The sequence below is a fragment of the Protopterus annectens genome, chromosome 7.part0 (assembly GCF_019279795.1).
Source record: "Protopterus annectens isolate FY-2018-M chromosome 7.part0, PAN1.0, whole genome shotgun sequence".
Lineage (NCBI taxonomy): Eukaryota > Metazoa > Chordata > Ceratodontiformes > Protopteridae > Protopterus > Protopterus annectens.
The window spans coordinates 982,454,524-982,474,695 of record NC_056739.1 but is presented as its reverse complement, the minus strand read 5'-3'; the positions used below and the strand labels follow the sequence as shown (position 1 = coordinate 982,474,695).

Sequence of the window (20,172 nt, the reverse complement as noted above, 5' to 3'; positions counted from 1 at the left end):
ATGGCAATGGGGCACTAGATTGAGAGGTCAGTGGAGGGGCCACCTTTGTGGAGGGGAATTATGTCTGATATTTTCCATAGCGTGGGTACATAGGATTCAGATATGGAGTGGTTGATTAATATGGAAATAGGATAAGCTAGGACATCAGTTGCTATCTTTAGGTATTCAGCGGGCAGGTAGTCAGCTGCTAGTTTTGTGGGTTTTAGTTTTGTCAGAAGTCTTTTTATGTAGGAGGTGGGTACCATGGAGAGAAAGAAGGTGGGCCTTTTGATTTACAAAACCTTTTGAAATTATTCCATTTATTGCATTTGTGGCATTGCTAACCAAAAGCTAAACATTTCTCCCTTTTAGATTTACGACTTCCACCACAATTATGACAGTTGGCAATGAAACTAAGTTGGGGCCTATGCTTTGAGTTTGCTGACTCACTCTTGTGCTTCACTGAATGCTGGAATTTGCTGGAAAGGTCTGGGGTTTATCAGTGAGTGCTGCAGGGGCATTAGTTGCTGCCATGTGCTTGGACCTGTTTCTTTTAACCAGGTGCTGCATACTATCAATCAACATGAGCATTATCACTATGACTTCTAGAGCTATTTTCATCTGTATGCATATTTGTGTGCTTTTCTCTGAGTTTGTATATCCGGGAAATCTCAATGGCCTTATTCAAAGTTAAATCAGTGTCACAAAGTAAAATATTTCTCACAGCATCATCTTTTATACCACACACAAGTCTGTCTTTTACCAACTCATCCCTCAAGTCACCATATCTGCACATTTTAACCTTGTTTCTCAGGTCAGTTATATATGCTGCAAAAGTTTTATCAGGCTTTTGATCCGTTGGGTAAAATAAGTGCCTTTCTGCTGTAACATTTGTCTGGGGGTTACACGTTTCTCTAAATTTATGTTTTAGGCAGTGTGGGTCCTCCTTTGACTCAGCTGGTACAACAATATGATGGTTTCCCCCCTGTCCTATATAGATAGCAGGTGCATGCACAAATTAATGTTTCCTTTTTATGCCTTCTGACCCAGCTAAATTAAGTAAAATGAATGCCTCATCTTTGTCAGAAAATGCAGCCTGTATAAAAATGTTGTATTCTCACTCAAACACTTTCCAATTCTCACCAATAATACTGTCAAACACAAGTGCTCTGGGTTTTTGAAATCCGTCTGTCATGCCCATAAAGTATACACAAACACATTGCAAATATGGCCTTTGTAATTACTTACAAACAGTGCTGTAAGCTTGTAACAACATTCATATCCATAATAAACTCTTTGAAACACTTTACTTTGTGAAATATGCTCTGTAATGACTGTATTCTGTGAAATATGCCTTGTAATGGCGGTACTTTGCAAAATAGCTTTACTGTAATACTACACAAATATGCAAACACTTTATACACTTCTGATAACTCAATCAAACTCAGGAAATCAGTGCTGCCAAGCATAAAACGCCAACCGATAAACAAAGTGCGGGTGTCTCGTTCTTGCACCTCCACAGTGCTTTATTTGTTTACTTCTGATAACTCAAATATCTTTCCTTAATATGAAAATACATGGTTTGCGAAAATGTGGTAGTTTCCCTTTATTTTATTCACTTTATGCATTTCGGACTTTATTTAAAAGATTTTCTGTAGTAATTCTAATATTTTAATCAATATCATACATCTCGGTTTATGCAAATATCATTTAGAACGTTTTGTATGCCCCGTTTCATATTATTCAAAAAAGAAACCGTGATGAGCAAGTTTTAATACCTGAAATTCGTTTCTGACCTGTTTTGCGAAGTATGCACATTTAAGGGATGATTCACTCTTGTATATTCCACCAGTTCCAAGCAAGTGCCTTAAGTCATTTTAGCCATACCGCCTCTAACTTCTTGCCCTTTCGATTTGCCATTTCTGACTCCATGTCCTTTAGACAACATGTCGCTTGTCCTTCTCTAACACATATGATATGTAGGTGGGGGGGGGGGGTTTGTTTAGATGCTTTAATACATAGAAATACATCAGGATGGATAGCAGCATCATAAAGTATGAACAAACTAGTTAACAGACAGACCTTACGTACATACATGCTTACATCTCAGTGGCTTACTACTTTCTGTCCACTGCTATCATTGCAGTCAGACTTGCATGTCCTCAGTATTTATACATTTGTGCAAGTCCTTGGATAACTTCTTAAAGATACATATAGACACATCGATCTACACTTGGATGACAGCATTTTGATTCCACTTAGGCATAGTTTCTCAGAGGACATGCAGCAAGTATGAAAACCTGCCACTAGAAAATTCTATGTAGCAAACAGAATAGATTTTCTAGTTGGTTGCCATAGGAAAAACCAAGTTCTATTCACAGCAGAGGCCCCTTTGGTTTTCTAGTGTCTGTGTGAGTTGCTCAAATCAAGCCTTCCTTACTTGTCTGCCTCAACATCCCCCTTACTTCCATTTTCCATGTAAAACAGTTTTTAAAATGGATTTTGTATATATGTCCACCTTGAGAACAGGTGGCTGTTTCTTGTTATCTAAATTTTATCTTGGAAAAACTGACTCTTCCACCTGTCGAACCAGCTAATCCAGTGACTTGAAGTTCTTGACATGGAAAACTGTTTTACTCACTACTTTGACTTCAGCTAGAAGAGCATCTGAGTTACAAACTCTTGCATGATTTGCCTTTTCTGATATTTCACAGGGACCGAGTAACATTAAGAACTAACCTTTCTTTCATGCCTAAAGTTATGTTTCACTTTAAATCAATCCATTCATCTCCCTGTGTTCTTTCCAGAACAACAAAAAAAAAATGCACACTTTGGATATTCACAGGCAGCACAGATACTGTACTGACAGAACAGAAAAAGTTAGAGCTTCAGATTAGCTCTTCATTTCTTTTAATGGAAAGAAAAAAAGGGCGAGTATCAAACCAGAATATTTCCCCATAGTTATTCCCATTCCATTCATTTTTTTTCTTCTTTCCATGGCAAGGCCATCCCTCAGAAGGTTAAAGCTTGTTCTGCCAGAGCTTTGGCTACTTCTGGGGCATTTTGGAAAGGGATTTGCTCCAGAATTTTTTTCTAGAGGCAGCATAATGGTTAAGGTGCTTACCTTAGAAACACAAGGTGCAGGGTTTGATTCTTACATGGGGTAATTGTCTAGGTTTAAAATGGCCCACAAGGACGGTTAGCCTAATACTAATTTATGAAAGCACTATGAACTCAATGTTGTATATATACCTTTACTATGCATTACAAAATTATTTTTTTTTTCTAGGCCCAGAAGAAGATTTGCTGGGTCTGTTCTACAGGTTCTTCTGGACTGTGACCCTCATTCCTCCTCACCCCTTGTTATCCAGGCTTTGGCAATCTTCCCATATAGCATTATACTGCTGCAACAGTGATCTAATATAGCAATAACCCACGCCTGGGTGTGGGTAATGCTGGATTTACCCACGGTTGGTGTGGTTTGGTCACGAGGGCGAAGCCCAAGTGGCCAAACAAAGCCAACCGTGGGTAAATCCAGCATTACCCACACCCAGAAGTGGTTATTATATTATAATGACATTATTTAAGAAAAAAAATAATTACTTTTCTTAAATAATGGCATTGTATAATGCCTCCTTGCTGCCCTTCCGCAGCTGTCTGGTATTCTGCGGCAGTTCTGATGTACTGTGCATGTGTATGCCTACACAGTACATCAGAGCTGTGGGCAAAAGCAACGGAGAAAGCAAGATCTCCGTTGCTTTTTACAATCTGTTTCGCTATGTAAAAGGGGTTTGACATAGCGAGATAGTGTGAAGCAGCGGAGATCTTGCATTCTCCGTTGCTGTAAAAAAAGAGTTATAGTAATGGAAAAAGTCCGGGCAACCGGACCTTTTTCCATTACTATAACTCTGATTTACAACGTGCACGCTCACCAATCAGTGTGCACGTTTTTGAATATTAATGGGGGGTCGTTGTATAATGATGAACGTAGCACAGTTGTGTAAGTAAACTTACCATAATAGTAGATCTTTGAATGGAGCACTGTTACAGTAATAACACCCTCTCACTGCCACTTTCTCATGTTATTCTTTTTTTGCTCCTTACTCAATCCTGTTCCTTCTCTTTCTGTTCCTTGGATAGGATGGGGGTTTCCCTTATCCCTGTCCCTCTTTCTTAAAGCACATGGATTTCCAGATTAGGACCCTGGTCCTGTTTGCTACAGTTCTCAGATTCCCTTTTTTCTGAGAGGCAAAAAAACTTAATTTTGGCACCCATACATCTGCTTTATGCCAGCACACCATTGTGCTTCCTTAGACATATGGTGCATGAGGAAGTTACCTAAAATAATTTGTATACTGTCTGGATGTCTGATCCTTGGCAGGATATTTCCCATATAACTATGTACGTTCTATCACCCTTTCATTGAAATTCATTTGCTCTGCTAGCAATGTGTGAGGAAATTTAAATATCCTTTTTGGGGGAGTGGGGAGGGTGCCTTCACACGGTAGACAGCAAACGCTACACAGTTGAACATAGCAGCTTTTGGGACTACCTGCTATGATCCCCTGTCCAGCAGTACACTGTGCAGCCATGTCCCAGCAAGGAAGTTAGTCTTCTGTTGAGCCTTGCTGGACACTGTTGACCAAGAGGCATTTCTTCCTCTGAACAAGGTAGATTTCCTGACTCATTCTTTTCAAGACATAAACAAGAGGGTCCAGATGCTTCAGTTGCATATCATGTTACACAACCTCTTGGTACTTGAAGAGTAAAGGGGTGTTATTGGGAAGCAAGTCAGTGTGTGACATTAGTGCCTTATCCAGTTTCCCCCTGAGACATCTGGGCTTGGGTGAAGCAGTCATCTAGGTAAGGATAAATGTGGTATCTTTGTTCTGCAGTGAGCTATAACTGGAGCCAGGCATTCCGTGAATACCCTGGAGTAGTAGCTAGCTCAAAGGGCAACCGGAAAATTGGCAGTGATCACTTCAGTTTTACTACAGTTTCAACAGGTCACTGCCACTTTGCAAAGAATTCATTTTCAGAAGTGGCAGTTGCATGAAATTGTCCCAGAGTTGACCTAAATCTCCAATAACTTTATTTTATTTTATTTATTTATTTTATTTTACATTTGTTGACCGGGAGGATCCGACTGGATACATGTCCATTTTCAGCGGAGGCCCGGGGAGAAAAGCTCCAAACATAGGTAACAAAAACAATTTGAATAACAGTGAAGTATATTTTACATTCAAAGTTAGAACATATGTTGTTCTTTATAATTTATTTAAAAAGGGAGAGGATTTGGGATAGTAGGGAGAAATAGGAGAGTCAGGTGTAATGACTATTAGTATAGCCGAAGGTTAACTACCCTGGATTTAGGCAGTGACAATTTCGCATTGAACCCAGATGTGTTTTTAGCTTAGCTTTGAATTGACTTAAAGTAGACATAGATATAATATCATGGGGAAGTTTGTTCCAAATTTTACCTGCAGCATTGTTGAGAAGGGAGTCACCAGCAGAGTTATTAGTTTTGAATGTTTGGATTAGAAGACGGTTGGATGACCTCAATGGACGTGGATTGTTGCAAAGAGGAAGCAGCATTTTGAGGGAAGGAGCATATTCAGGGTTATATATGATTTTGTGTGTAAGGACTAGTAGGTTGAAAGAAATAAGGGTAGGAAGCTCAGACCAGTTAAGCTTAGCTAAGTTGGTACAATGATGGGTCCTATATGGTGACCCAGTAACAAACCTAGCAATATGATTGTAGCAGTTGGAGAGTTTGTTCATGACAGTTTTACTTATGTTATGAAGTAAGTGGGACGAGTACAGGAGAGATGAGAGAAGGTGAGTCTGGGCAATGGCCATTTTTGCTTGAGGGGTCAAGAAGCTATTTATTCTATATAAGGAGCCTAGTTTCTTATTAATGGTCTTGATCATTTGGTTTACATGTATATCATATTTTAGTTTGTTATCTATGGTTACCCCTAGTAATTTTGTTGAGAGGTCTGGAGAAATTATGGTCCCATCCTTAGCTTGGATAGTAAAATTAAAGGGGCAGGACCTGTTTGTTGGAAGAAACAACAACATTTTAGTTTTTTTAGGATTAAGAATCAGGCGCCGATTGGAGAGCCAGTGTTCTATTTTGCTGAAAGTAGACTGGGTTAACACTTGTAGATCTGAGGGGGTTGTACCAGAGCAAATTAACGTAGAATCATCTGCATATTGTATGCAACTGGCATTAGGAATAACTGTATGCAGATCATTGATAAAGATGGAAAATAATAGCGGCCCTAAAATAGATCCTTGTGGGACTCCCAATGTATTGGGTAGTAAGTTAGAAAGTTTGGTCTGCCATAAAACTGCTTGTTTTCTACCGGATAGGTAGGAAATAAACCATTGTACAGCAGTATTGTCCAGACCAAGTGAGGGCAATGTATTAACTAGAAGTTTATGATCCACCATATCGAAGGCCTTCGACAGATCCAGAAATAGTGCAGATGAGATTTTATTATTATTACGATGGGAGTTTATGGTGTTTGAGAAGACAAGGAGGGCTGAGGTAGTGCTATGGAGGGGTCTGAAACCATGTTGGTTATCAGTCAGTAGATGGTTGTCAATTAGGTGTTGCATGAACTGTTTCTGAACACATTTTTCCATTATTTTTGCTAGAGGGGAAAGTATGGATATGGGCCTATAGTTTGAGAGATCAGTGGAAGTGCCTCCCTTGTGGAGAGGAATTACATATGATATCTTCCAGATCTCGGGGATTTTGGCCTCTGCTAAGGAGCGGTTGATGAGGATTGACACTGGATAAGCAATTACTTCAGCTGTTTTTTGCAAATATTCAGCTGGGAGTTGGTCAGCAGAGAGTGTTGAGGGTTTTAGTTTTTTAATTAATCTACAAATAAATGAGGTTGGTACAGGTTGAAAGGTAAGTAGGGGAATATTATTGGGTGTTCGAGAGTCTAAGGTGTGAGGGCTAGGTGGTAATTGATTGGATAGAGTTTGAATTGTCTCAGTGAAGAAGTGGTTAAAACTATTTGAGACATCGACAGGGGTTTTATCAATGAGTGTGGCAGGGACAGGGGTAGTAGTACAACCAGGGTGGAGAAGTTGATTTAGTCCAGCCCAGAATTTTTGTGGGCAGTTTTGGTGGTCAGTTTGCAATTTATAGTAGTATTGTCTTTTATCTAGTAATATTTGCCTTTTGGTTTCATTCCTAAGTTGTCTGTATTTGATTTGGTCCTGAGGGAGTTTGGTAGTATGCCAGGCAGACCACGCTTTATTTCTGAGATTAATTTTCTGCCTTGTTTCTTTTGTTAGCCAAGGAACATCTACAGTTTTGGTTTTCTTTGAGCGAATGGGAGCATGAGAATCAAGAATTTCTAGGAATTTTTTGTTAAAGTATAGCACTGCTTCTTCTAGGGGTAGATATTTTAGTATTGTCCAGTTACAAGAGGAAAGTTCTAGTTGTAGTTTAGTTAAGTCAAATTTCTTTTTGTTTCTGACAGCTTTGAGTGTAGGTTGCTTAGGAATGATTATCTTATGCTTAATGATGTACGTAAGATGGTGGTCACTTAAACTATCGGGGAGAGTACCTGATGTATAATGGTCAGGGTGACTATTTATTAGCACCCAGTCAAGTATACTATCTTTCTGGTTAGATTTCCCTAGCCTGGTTGGGGTATTAATAATTTGCTTGAAAGAGTAGAGGTTAATATGAGTAGTGGGAGCTGAGGGGGCACAGGTATTCCAATCTATGTTGAAGTCTCCAAGAACTAAGGTTTCTTGAGGGAAATGAGTAGAAATCCAGTAAAGGGTGGATTCGAGAGTTTCTACATTATTTCCTGGGGGAATATACATGCAAACAATATAGATAAATTTTTTGCTGTTAATCTGAAGCTTGGAGATTAGTATTTCTGCATTGTTAAATTGAGGTGGTTGCATAACGTCACTAGACACAATTAGGTCAGCTTTATAGAGTATGGCAACCCCACCTCCTTTCTTAGGGACTCGGTCTCTCCGATGAATATTGTAACCCGGGATTAATATTTCATTGGCGGTAGTTGTGGGTTTTAACCAAGTTTCAGTTAGACACAAGATGTCTGGGGAAAGGTCTAATAGAACTGCGTGAAGTTCATGTACCTTGTTGTTTATGCTTCTGATATTAAGATGACAGGTTAGAAGAGAGTTTGTAGGGCGGGCAGTGACGGGGTTGGAGATAAGGTCATTACTAGAAGAGGACTGCAGGTCAATGCTTGTCGGACCAGGGTTGGGGTGTATATCACCATGAGGAAGCAGATTAAGTCTAAGTTTGGAGATGAGTTTTAGGAATTTATCTAAAATTTTATAAGTTTGTTTCAGTTTGGGGCCTTTATTACTATTTGCGGTAGTTGGATAAGGTAGAAGTGAGCAGGAGGTTGATTCTTCCCAAGTACCATAAACATGAAAATAGTTGGTGAATTTGGTTCCAATAGTATTGGTCTCTGATGTAGTGGTAGAGAGTAATTCCAGATTTTGGGTTTCGTACAATGTTATAAAGTAAGAGGTTAATAGCAAAGGAAGAAGAAAGGAATACCACATGTTTAAGTACTTGTGATAATGGGCCATGGAAAATACTATAACAAAATGAAAAATGGAAAGAATGGATAGTTATAGAATGAGAGGGAGAGGGAGCGAGCAGGAATGGTAAGAATGCTAGGTAGGTGGAGTTTCAGGGATTGGGTGGAGAATTATTGGGTAACAGCAGGGATTGGACCCGTTTTTAGAGGGAGTGGTTTTATGGCTATAAATGTGGAGGTAGTGGGGGCGGGTGGGAATAGGGGGCAGGGAGGGGAGCGAAGAGAGCCCGAGCGTAGCGGGGCAACACGCACAGCGAAATGGACAGCTTTTCTTTTCAGAGAAACCCTACGGGCAATACAGCCTTTTATCTGCTGTTAATTTCAGATTCAGGTACAATTCGCAGCTTTTCTGCTTGTAATTTTAAAATAAATGTACCAATACACAGCCTTTTTCAGAGTCTGATTATACTTTTTAGGCACCAAATTCTAGTTGGTTGCCCGTTTCCACATTAGATAGGGGGTAATATGGCCTAGAACTATTTTAACCTTGGATCCTATAGGCAGAGATCTGCTAACAGTAACAGGTACTAGTTTAACCACCTTTTTTATGGATGCTGGAAGGCGGCGTACTCGCTCTAGTTTCTGTCAGGGGAGTTAACTGAGTCCTCACATACAGGGGATCTCAAGGGCTGCGATTCAAGGGAGCACCTAGGATGAGAGAGGGAGGCCAGGAACAAGGGTTAGAAGGCAGCGATGAAAAACAATCAATGAAAGCATTATGCACTCTACTTAAAGTCACTTAACAGAATATAAAGTTTTTTAGTTAAACGTTGTCACAATTACACCTGAGGCAGTGAATAGTTTGTCCCTCCACTCAATTGAAAGTCTCTAACAGAATATAGTTCAACACTAGCAGTTTTTGTTAAAAACATTCATAGCAGCAGGTTAGAAGCGAAACTGCCGCTCTAGCGACATTCAGTTAATGCATTCTAGAGTAAGTAACATACACATGTAAAAACCATAACATCACAGTCTAGCGTAGTTAGCGCAAAATGATATTAAAACACCCGTCCAGGGAGTAGCCAACTACATATACCTTTTACAGGCAAGAAGTTAAATGTAAAACTGTAATAACAGAGTTTAGTTACATTGTTTCAAAAAAGACATACCGCTTTGGAAAGGGACGCTACCTGTAGGATCCAGGTATTCCTAAGGTAAGAAATGGCGGGTAACTGCTGTAAAATTTAAAACCTCGCTTTTGGGGGAGGAGTAATTAAATATAGCAAAGTTTCGCGTGTTTAGAGTAGCGGGGCAACACACACAGCCCACGTACAGCGAAATGGACAGCTTTTCTTTTCAGAGAAACCCTACGGGCAATACAGCCTTTTATCTGCTGTTAATTTCAGATTCAGGTACAATTCGCAGCTTTTCTGCTTGTAATTTTAAAATAAATGTACCAATACACAGCCTTTTTCAGAGTCTGATTATACTTTTTAGGCACCGAATTCTAGTTGGTTGCCCGTTTCCACATTAGATAGGGGGTAATATGGCCTAGAACTATTTTAACCTTGGATCCTATAGGCAGAGATCTGCTAACAGTAACAGGTACTAGTTTAACCACCTTTTTTATGGATGCTGGAAGGCGGCGTACTCGCTCTAGTTTCTGTCATGGAGTTAACTGAGTCCTCACATACAGGGGATCTCAAGGGCTGCGATTCAAGGGAGCACCTAGGATGAGAGAGGGAGGCCAGGAACAAGGGTTAGAAGGCAGCGATGAAAAACAATCAATGAAAGCATTATGCACTCTACTTAAAGTCACTTAACAGAATATAAAGTTTTTTAGTTAAACGTTGTCACAATTACACCTGAGGCAGTGAATAGTTTGTCCCTCCACTCAATTGAAAGTCTCTAACAGAATATAGTTCAACACTAGCAGTTTTTGTTAAAAACATTCATAGCAGCAGGTTAGAAGCGAAACTGCCGCTCTAGCGACATTCAGTTAATGCATTCTAGAGTAAGTAACATACACATGTAAAAACCATAACATCACAGTCTAGCGTAGTTAGCAAACTGATATTAAAACACCCGTCCAGGGAGTAGCCAACTACATATACCTTTTACAGGCAAGAAGTTAAATGTAAAACTGTAATAACAGAGTTTAGTTACATTGTTTCAAAAAAGACATACCGCTTTGGAAAGGGACGCTACCTGTAGGATCCAGGTATTCCTAAGGTAAGAAATGGCGGGTAACTGCTGTAAAATTTAAAACCTCGCTTTTGGGGGAGGAGTAATTAAATATAGCAAAGTTTCGCGTGTTTAGAGTAGCGGGGCAACACACACAGCCCACGTACAGCGAAATGGACAGCTTTTCTTTTCAGAGAAACCCTACGGGCAATACAGCCTTTTATCTGCTGTTAATTTCAGATTCAGGTACAATTCGCAGCTTTTCTGCTTGTAATTTTAAAATAAATGTACCAATACACAGCCTTTTTCAGAGTCTGATTATACTTTTTAGGCACCAAATTCTAGTTGGTTGCCCGTTTCCACATTAGATAGGGGGTAATATAACTTACTAGTTAAGTAAGTACTTCTAAGATAGTAAGTAACTTACTTGAGTCTGTGCTGAAAGTATTGAAAGTGCAAAAATCTGTCTCATTTTTTACTGATAATCTTACGGTGTATGTTGTGTACTGTCTCATTAGTATTGCAGAGGGTGTTAATCTGTATCATTTACACCAGCCATCAGAGATGCACAAAATACGCTTTTCCCTGTTTTCTAAACTGTTTATGTTTTATTGTTAATGCTTTTTGTTTGACACGGTGTAAATGACAACTGTTTACATACTAAATCTGTATTAATTAAGCAGTGATCTTCATTTTACCTGACCATTCACTCAAATTAAGTAATTTCCAGTGGGAGAAGTTGTCCTTTAGCTATGAACTGTTTGTTTTCTTTTTTCTGCGCTTTCCTTGCTTAGACATCATAAAGCTTCCAGTTGCATAATGGGACTACTCCATCAGGTTGAGAAAGAATCAAGTGTCTGTGGTTCCAACTGTAACTGCAGTCCCATCAAAGCCTAAAAAAATTACAGTTACAGCTAATACTTTTATCATTTGTTTGTACTGCCATTATGCACAGGCTGTTTTTCCTCAAATGTTGATAGTATGAATAACATGCATGTATGAACGTGTTTGTGCATATCCAGTGAAAGTACTAGATAATGCAATGGTGGGGCTAAAAATGCTATTTTTCTTTTTTCATATTTGAATGCTTTACCACTCTGCTTCACAAGCAGTAAAACTGCCAAATACTTAGTAGCAATTATAGTATTTGCATCCTTATCTTTTTTAGTTAAACAATTACAAATAAACTGTGACCTTTTTGTCCACCCATTGTGTTTGTAAAAGTTTCATCCCACAGCTTTATTGGTTTATTTTTCTCTCAACAGCATTAAGAAGACATGCCTAAAATGTGAAAATGGTTAAATCAAACCCTGTCTACTTTTTGATATTACAGGCTGAATTTGTTAGCATTTTTTGACAGCATTCCTTTACCTAAAATATGACTGTCTTTCGCAGTTCTGTTCTAGTGTCCGTACAGTTCATCTTTATGGAAACAAATAGCATACACAAATTCTAAACTTTTCAAACTTTTTTTCAGCATGTGCAAGGCAAGCAGAACATAAATGTTTTGTTTAGATTTAGGCTTAAGTGTTAAAAGTATTTTGACCTAGTGCACCAAGAAGGCCTTGTTCCCAAGACTTTCTTTAATTATCATGTGTAATTTCACAGTGAAGAGACATGGGGAGGAGGGAGTATCAGAAACACTTAATGTTTCTGCCAAGTGCTGAGTACCACAAGTTGGTGTTTATTTTTTATTTTCATTTAGTTTTGCAGAATGTGGCTAAATGGGATATGTACACTTCTTTAATACATGTTTTTGTACTTAAGTGAAAAAAACTTGTATTTAGGATGCAGATCTGGCCATATTCCATGGACCCAAGCACAAAAGCATTAAGCATCTTTGAATCCTCCTCCCCTGATCCACACATTGCCAGAAAATATGCAAGCTTACCAATCTCTTGGTGTGTTTGGTAAGGATTCAGAAATACAACGCCGATCTCTATTTACTTTTTTATCCACTTTTTAAACATTTTATATCACAAGTCTAACTAAACTGAGAGAGTATCCTGGTTAATATATATTTGAATATTTTGCACTGGTATATGTTTGTTTTCCTCTGGTATGTCACTGTTTTTGAGATGGGAAAACATATGGGTAATTAGTCTATATTTATTTTCATGGTTATGTCTACTGTACTATTGTTTGTAATGTAATATTGGTCCTTGGTTTGGTTTGTATTATGATGTTTGTGTTATTCTTGTTTAAATATGTTAGTTATTACTTCCGTTTTTGTGTATTCCAAAAATGAAATGATTTTTCAAAAAAGAGAACTTACTACCTTAAATTAATGCTGTGCTGCAATTTCATAACCTTTAAAAAGTAAAACCTTTTTTAAACAAAGACTTTTCATAAGTGTGTGATATGAGTAAAAAGGAAATGTAACATGTATGCCTGAATTTTAAAATCAAACAATAAATAGTTAACTTTTTGGCCATAGGCTATCTTCTTATCTTCTGAAAGTAGTTCCATGATTCTTGAAACTTGACTTTTCCATTCTGTTCGAGTTTGTGTGTGCAGAAACTTCCTTGTTAATATGACTAGTGAAGTTAGTATAGTGGAAGAGAGCACAAGAGATATGCAGATACTTAAAGCAGCTGTCTAGGAAGAAATATTTGTACTGTGATTGGTCACTTCAGCATTAATTTAGGGGGTGGTTTGAGCAAAGTCCTTCTGTATGACTTTCTACATTGGATTGAAATTTAACTGCTTTGATGACTGTAGCTCACTGTTTCTCTGTTATGTTCCTCTTACTATTTTTTTCACAGAACCAAAGATCAATAACAGTGACCATGTCATCATTGTGGCCAATATGTTGCCCATTGACTTACAGTGTAACCTGACCTTCTCACCTAATTCACTTAATGTCAGTTTTTGGAAAAAAAATGGAGAAGAAATTGCAGGCACCAGGAGAAACACAACCAATACTGAATACAGGTGAACATTTTTGTGTTCTTTATACATGTTATCTCTGTACATCATATTATATCTTTATATAAAATCCAGTCTTCTATTGTCCATAGTTACATTTTAAATCAAAGTAGGTTTTTAATTCTGGAAGAGTTATATAAACTAGTGAATGAGCTAAGCATATACACTCTTGAACGTCACTATAGATTTGACGCAGCTATGTAGACACACTCTGTTATTTGTATGCATACGTAAAGTTGTACACCTTTCATTCATTTATGCAGCCAAATGCATACAGGTTTGTATGGATGCTTAGAGATCCATTTGTCACAAATGATGTACCTTACATTCATTCACACATCTCATGCATAAGCACATTAAATTACACACTGCCCAGATATTTTCTTTTTCAGAAATATTCTTCATGCAGTCATTCATATTGCACACCTGGAACTTTGCCATTCCTGTCAAAATGTGGTGTGGGAGCTATGACGATCATGAGCAACAGATGTAATTGAAGTTGACTTGTATTTACATAAAAAAAAATAAAAGTAAAGAAAAGAACATTATGGCTGTAGCTATTTAAGTGCAAGTACTAATCACGGGTGGGCCTGTAATTGAAGATATACTGTATGTCATTGTGTTGCATATCTTTGGTAGCTTTTTCCACTTTAGCATTAAATGTACCCAGCCATTGTGTTTATGCATCAGACATTGTGAACAAAAGTAGTTTATTTTTAGAGTTCCTTAACTTTTTCTGGGAGTCAGATGTAGTTAGATCTCATTGAATGGTGTCCTTATATTTGCAGAAAATATAGTTGCATTTGTTTAAAACATTTCAGTTTCAGTCTTACTTTTTTTCTCATTTGTAAAACATACAATTTTCATGATTGGGAACCAGAAAAATAAGTGCATTTTATATAACTTTCTCATCTAATTTGCTATGCTTTTGTAACTTTCTTGGTTACCTTACATGTAATTGATGTGTATTTGGTGGATTGTTATGTCTGAATTCCCAGATTTTACTGTTCTGTAACTGTGTGTTACATATTTAATGTTGTGACAGTGAGACTGCAGTTCATGCAGTGATTATGCTCACCCTTGCTGAGAATTTCATTTTCCCATGCTCATTTGATGTGGAGTTAGTATATTTAAAGTATGTAGCCATGGTTTTAACTTACTGTTTACATTGTGGCATGTGGTGCATCCGTCCCACCACTGGATATGTATCCTGTCTGCATTCTAATGTATTCTTCTGTAAAATTAGGTTTTCCCATGCTGATGAGACTGAAACTCTCACTTATACTTTGCTCCAAGTGACATTAGCAAAGGAAAAGCATTGGGATGTGTCCATGTACTTTACTTTCTGTGGGCATGCTTCAGTAACAAGTTTATGAAGATGTTATTGTTTTTTTATTGAGACACTCCCCTCGTAAAATAGGTTTGATAATGCAGAGTATGCATCACAGCACTTGACCTATCAGTTTTCACCATTTATATACTGGCTGTAACTGTTCAGTATGAGGTATGAGGGAGCATGCCATTCAGCAAAAATACTGTTTTGTGTTTGTTGTTCCCTTCTGTAGGTGGTTTCAGTTGTTTATGTATGAACACTTGCCATAGACTGATAGTCAGGCAATCATAGAAGAAGTGATTACCATTTTGTTTCTTTAGAGTACTACAGAGACAAGTTTAAAAAACAACTTTTTTTCAGTTTAGGACTCCCCACCATTATTCTGCAGCAGATTTACCATAGATCATGTACTGTTTATACTTTTTATATTCACAGGAAAGGGAGGGAGCTGTAGTGAGTGTCTGTGTCAAAAGAAAGGGTATTCTCTTCATTGACTAAGACTAGATGTTAAGTTGTCTATCTCGCCTTCATTCTTGCTGGTTGGGTTCGGAGCCGATCCTCAGCTCCGACTCGGCCATCTACAAAAACTCGAGAGCTGTTTACTGGCTCGAGGCCACCCCATATCCCATGATGCCTGGCGCTAGATACCCAGATCTCGTTTGCTGCTTCTGCCTCGAGGTTGTCTTACTGGCTCAGGTCGTATATTTTCATTGTTTTATCTGCATTTTTGATAAAAACTATTAGGGTTTTTAGTGTAGATTGTTAGTGGTAGTTAATATCTTTGTTGTACCTATATTTTCTTTACTGAATTCCCCTTCCCTTCAGAAAACTCGTTTTAGTTAGAGAGTTTTCCCCTCCCCCCCTCACTCTCTTCACATAGGTAGCCGTTTAAGTTAGAGGCTAACCTTTTTCTCTTTAAAAAAAAAAACAAATTAGTATTTACCTAGCTTAGTCTTATTTGTTTGTTGATAGTAGGCTATTGTGTGTATTTCTTAGCCGTTTTTTTTTTTTTGGGTGTGGTAATTTTAGTGTGTGTGATAGTTATTATATCCTAAATTTTTGTGTTTTGTTTTTGGTATTCCTTCATTAGGGATGTCCAAGGATACCAAGGTGTCCGGATTCAAGAAGTGTGACTCATGCTGTCAGAAGATGTCTCTGACAGATGGTCACACTTCTTGTGTCTATTGTCTGGGCGCTGTGCAACTGCAGGACTCTTGTTCGGTTTGCCATGCTTTCAGCCCAAGAGTCCTGCAGGAGCATAGAAATAAGTTAATCCTACGGGGTTTACTTAAGCCCCAGGATTCACCGGCTAAGGCTCAGCCCGTGAAGTCCTCTAAGCCACCTAAATCTTCGGCTCCCAGTTCAGAGCCGTCGTTGGGTGAAGCTACTCCTTCTGCCTCGGTTCCGGCCAGAACCGATGTGCCTGCCTCCCAGTCAGTTCCGACACACACTTCGGAGCCGTCGGGGAGTCGAAAGAGATCTAGGTCTCCCTCCCTGGAGTCTATACGCTCGGCTCCGAGGTCTCCTCTGCTTCAATTGGAGCGTAGTCATCGGTCCTCCCACTCTTCTCGGTCATCAAGGCTTTCAGATCACGATGTGGAAAGAGTGGTCAGTAGACTGCTGAAATCGCAGGCCCTAGCAAAAATGTTGTCCATCCCCCCCCCCCCCCATCAAGGGTCGGCTCTGTCCATGTCTGCAGTTATTCCTCCTCTGACTTCTCCCTTGAGCTCGGAGCCGGAGTTCGTTGGGGTTCAACTTGTGGAACCGTCGGCACTGATACATTCTCCTTCGGTCCCATCGTCGGCTCCGATCACTTCCTTGGTACTGACCTTGGAGGGGTCTGGGCGCCGAGACTCCCTCGTCGGCTCCGAGGGGCGAGTGGCATCAGACCCTTGTCCGACCCCATTCTCCCCCTCATAGCTTCGGCGCAGGTGAGCTCGGCTCGTACATCGGCTTTGGAGCCGTCCCCCTCAGTGCAGAGAGAGATTCCAATCTCTTCGGAACCGGAGCTTTCTCGGCATCCGAGCAGGGACACCTTCGAGGTCACGAGGAGTGTGCTGGCCCCTGAATCAGCTCCTCGATCATCACCATCGGCTCCTCCCCCTATGGTGCCTGCATCTGCCTCTGCCCCTCCTCCAGACCCCAAGCGTGGGGAACCAGTGCTCCAGGGCACCCCCTTGGGTGTGTCTTCCTCTTCCGAGGCCTCCCCTGATCATTCAGAGGAGCCACCTCATAAGAGGAAATGCAAGAGGAAGCATGTTGACTCCCCTGAGTCTGTCACATCAGATAACGACTTTGGAAGGGTCCCCAAGATCGCCCTCTGAAGATGTCTCCTTCTCAGACATCCTTGAGATGCTTAGGCAGAGGGGGAACTGGACTACCATAAGCCCTTCCGAGGATGAGTCTGTATTCCTGGATGCGTTTGGATCCCAACCTTCCACCTCCTGGGTGTCTCCGCCTTTTGACCCACTGATGTCTGTGGTGGCTCGGAAGGTGTGGTCCGCTCCAGACAGAGTGGAACCGACCCCCAGAAGACCTGCTAAATTCATAACTGCACCGCAGGATAAACAGTTTTTGACCAAAGGTGTTCCCATTGATGCCATGGTGGTAGCAGTGGCCACAAAGAAGGAATTGGCAGAGACTTCTTCATCTGTCCATCCCCCTAACAAGGAGTCCAGGACAATGGTCAGATATTTGAAGTGGGTGTTCTCTTCAGCGACCTTTTCCATGAGGTCTCTGAATTATTTGTGCCACTTTACCCATCTTCAAAGGGATCTCCTTAAAGAGCTTGGAGATACCCTCCAAGATCCATCAGCTGAGGGGGCCCAGGCTAAGGCAGCCTCCCAGCTAGCGACTCTTAATTCAGTGGTGAACTCCTCCATGAGGCTCATTTCTTATGCAGCCGATGGTGCGAGTAGAGCCGCAGGCACAGGCGTTGCCCTAAGGAGGCACGCTTGGATGCGGCTATGTAACTTTGCGGAACCTTTCAGAGCATCTTTCACCAACACCCCCTTTGATGGTTCCGCTCTTTTTGGATCACAGGTGAAGGACACCCTTACCAGGTGTGAGCAGGAAGGCAAGAATCTGTCTGCCGTGGGAGTCCGTTTTTCCACTCCTTCCAGACCATATCCCAAGGGTCAGAAGAGTGGAAAGATGTGGTTCTGGAAATCCCAGAGAGCCTTGCTTGACACACGTGGCAAGTTCCCATCCAGGGGCAGAGGAGGGAACAGTAATAGACGCTGCCCTCGTGGCAGAGGGGGTCCGCAAAACCAGGGCAGCAGAGAATCCTTCTCTGAGAAGCTCTTCCAGCATCCCTGAAGGGTTGCCCGGCTGCCCACCACTGGAGGCATTTGGGGGAAGATTATCGCTGTACCCAAGAGCCTGGCAAGACATAACACAAGACAAATGGGTACAGTCCGTTATATCCGGAGGCTACAGAATTCCCTTTGTTCGCACTCTCTTATTGTTAAACAAGTCCCATCCAGATGTTCCAACCAATCTAAGGGATCAAGCAATTCAAGAAGTTTCAAAACTGCTAAGAAAAAGGGCCATCCAGCAAGTCCCAGCAGACCAGCAAGGATCCGGAATTTACTCAAGGTTCTTTTTGGTACCAAAAAAGACAGGGGACTGGAGACCCATTCTGGATCTCAGCAGACTGAGCAGGTCTGTACAAAGAACGAAATTTCGGATGGTTACGCTACAGTCCATTTTACCCTTTCTTGGTCAGGACAATTGGATGTGCTCTTTAGATCTTCAGGATGCGTACTACCACATCAAAATGGACAGACGCTCCAGAAGATTCCTTCGCTTCCGGCTGGGAGCCAGCCATTATCATTTCAGAGCTCTGCCCTTTGGTCTCACCACAGCCCCCAGGGTGTTCACTAAATGTATGGCAATAGTTACCGCTCACCTGAGACGGCAAGGATTCCTGGTGTTTCCATATGTAGATGACTGGCTCCTCACTGCTACCACCAGGCATCACCTTCTGCGAGCCAGAGACTACACTATCAAGACTTGCTCCAGACTAGGTATCACAATAAATTTTGAAAAGTCTGCATTGTCACCCTGTCAGTCTATCACCTTTATAGGCGCAAATTTAAATACAAAAGACATGTCAGCGAGCCTTCCACCAGACAGGGTATTAGTGATTCGCCAACATGTGAAGGTTTTATTAGCATGCAAAAGAACTCAAGCCAGGTTTGTCCTCCAAACTCTGGGTCTCATGGCAGCAGCGTCATACTCATTCCTCTAGCTCGTTTTCACATGAGGATTCTCCAGTGGCTTCTTTTCACCCAATGGTCCTTCCAGCAGCTTCCCATGTCTCACATGATTATGATCACAGAAGCATGTAAAAAGCACCTTGTGTGGTGGATGGTCTCCACATCAGTGCCACAGGGCAGACCATTTGTACTCCCCCCTCCAGTTGCTACAGTGACCATGGACACCTCCCTGATCGGGTGGGGGGGGGCATTATCAGGGCAGAACAGTCCAAGGCACCTGGCAACCTCACGAGTACCATCTGCATATAAACGTCTTGGAGATGAGGGCCGTGCTTTTAGCGTTGCAAGCTCTTCAGGACTCTCTTCCTACCGGGACCATTGCAATTCAAACGGGCAATATGTCAGTAGTGTGGTACATCAACAAGCAGTGCGGAACCAGGTCCTACCCCCTATGTCGAGAAGCACTCAGACTCTGGTAATGAGTGATCTCTTCCCAACGATTTCTGATCGCAACGTACATCCCTGGGAGGTCCAACGTCATAGCAGACAGGCTGAGCAGAGCAATTCACATGCGTCACAAGTGGTCTCTGAATCAGATAGTTCCGCAAATGGGGCCAACTTTGCTGCAACCTTTTTGCAGCTCCCTTCAACAGCAAGTGCAGCAATTTCTCCTCTCTCCTTCCACTTCCCGGACATTCCCCCAGAGACGCTCTAGTCCACGATTGGCCTCAGGGACTTCTTTATGCATTCCCTCCATTTCCCCTGATCCCAAAGCTAATACAGAAAGCTACCGTATTGGGCTGCAAAATGATCCTCATTGTTCTTTATTGGCCTCGACAAATATGGTTCCCGTTCCTGCATCATCATCTTCTCGAGCAGCCGTGGACTCTGGACCTAGTTCCAGACCTTCTGATCCATCAATCGGGTGGGCTGCACCAATCCCTGCAATCTCTCCAGCTCACTGCTTGGTTGC

The 20,172-nt window shown here is 41.0% G+C and overlaps 1 protein-coding gene across 3 annotated transcripts in view; it reads left to right on the top strand.

Moving 5' to 3' along the window:
• NPTN (neuroplastin) overlaps window positions 1-20,172 on the top strand; it is a 2,340,387-nt gene that overhangs the window by 909,789 nt on the left and 1,410,426 nt on the right. For all 3 annotated transcript variants that reach the window (XM_044077564.1, XM_044077563.1, XM_044077562.1), the window contains exon 3: window positions 13,484-13,652. In XM_044077564.1, the coding sequence (XP_043933499.1) occupies window positions 13,484-13,652 (169 nt within the window). The remainder of the gene's footprint in view (window positions 1-13,483; window positions 13,653-20,172) is intronic.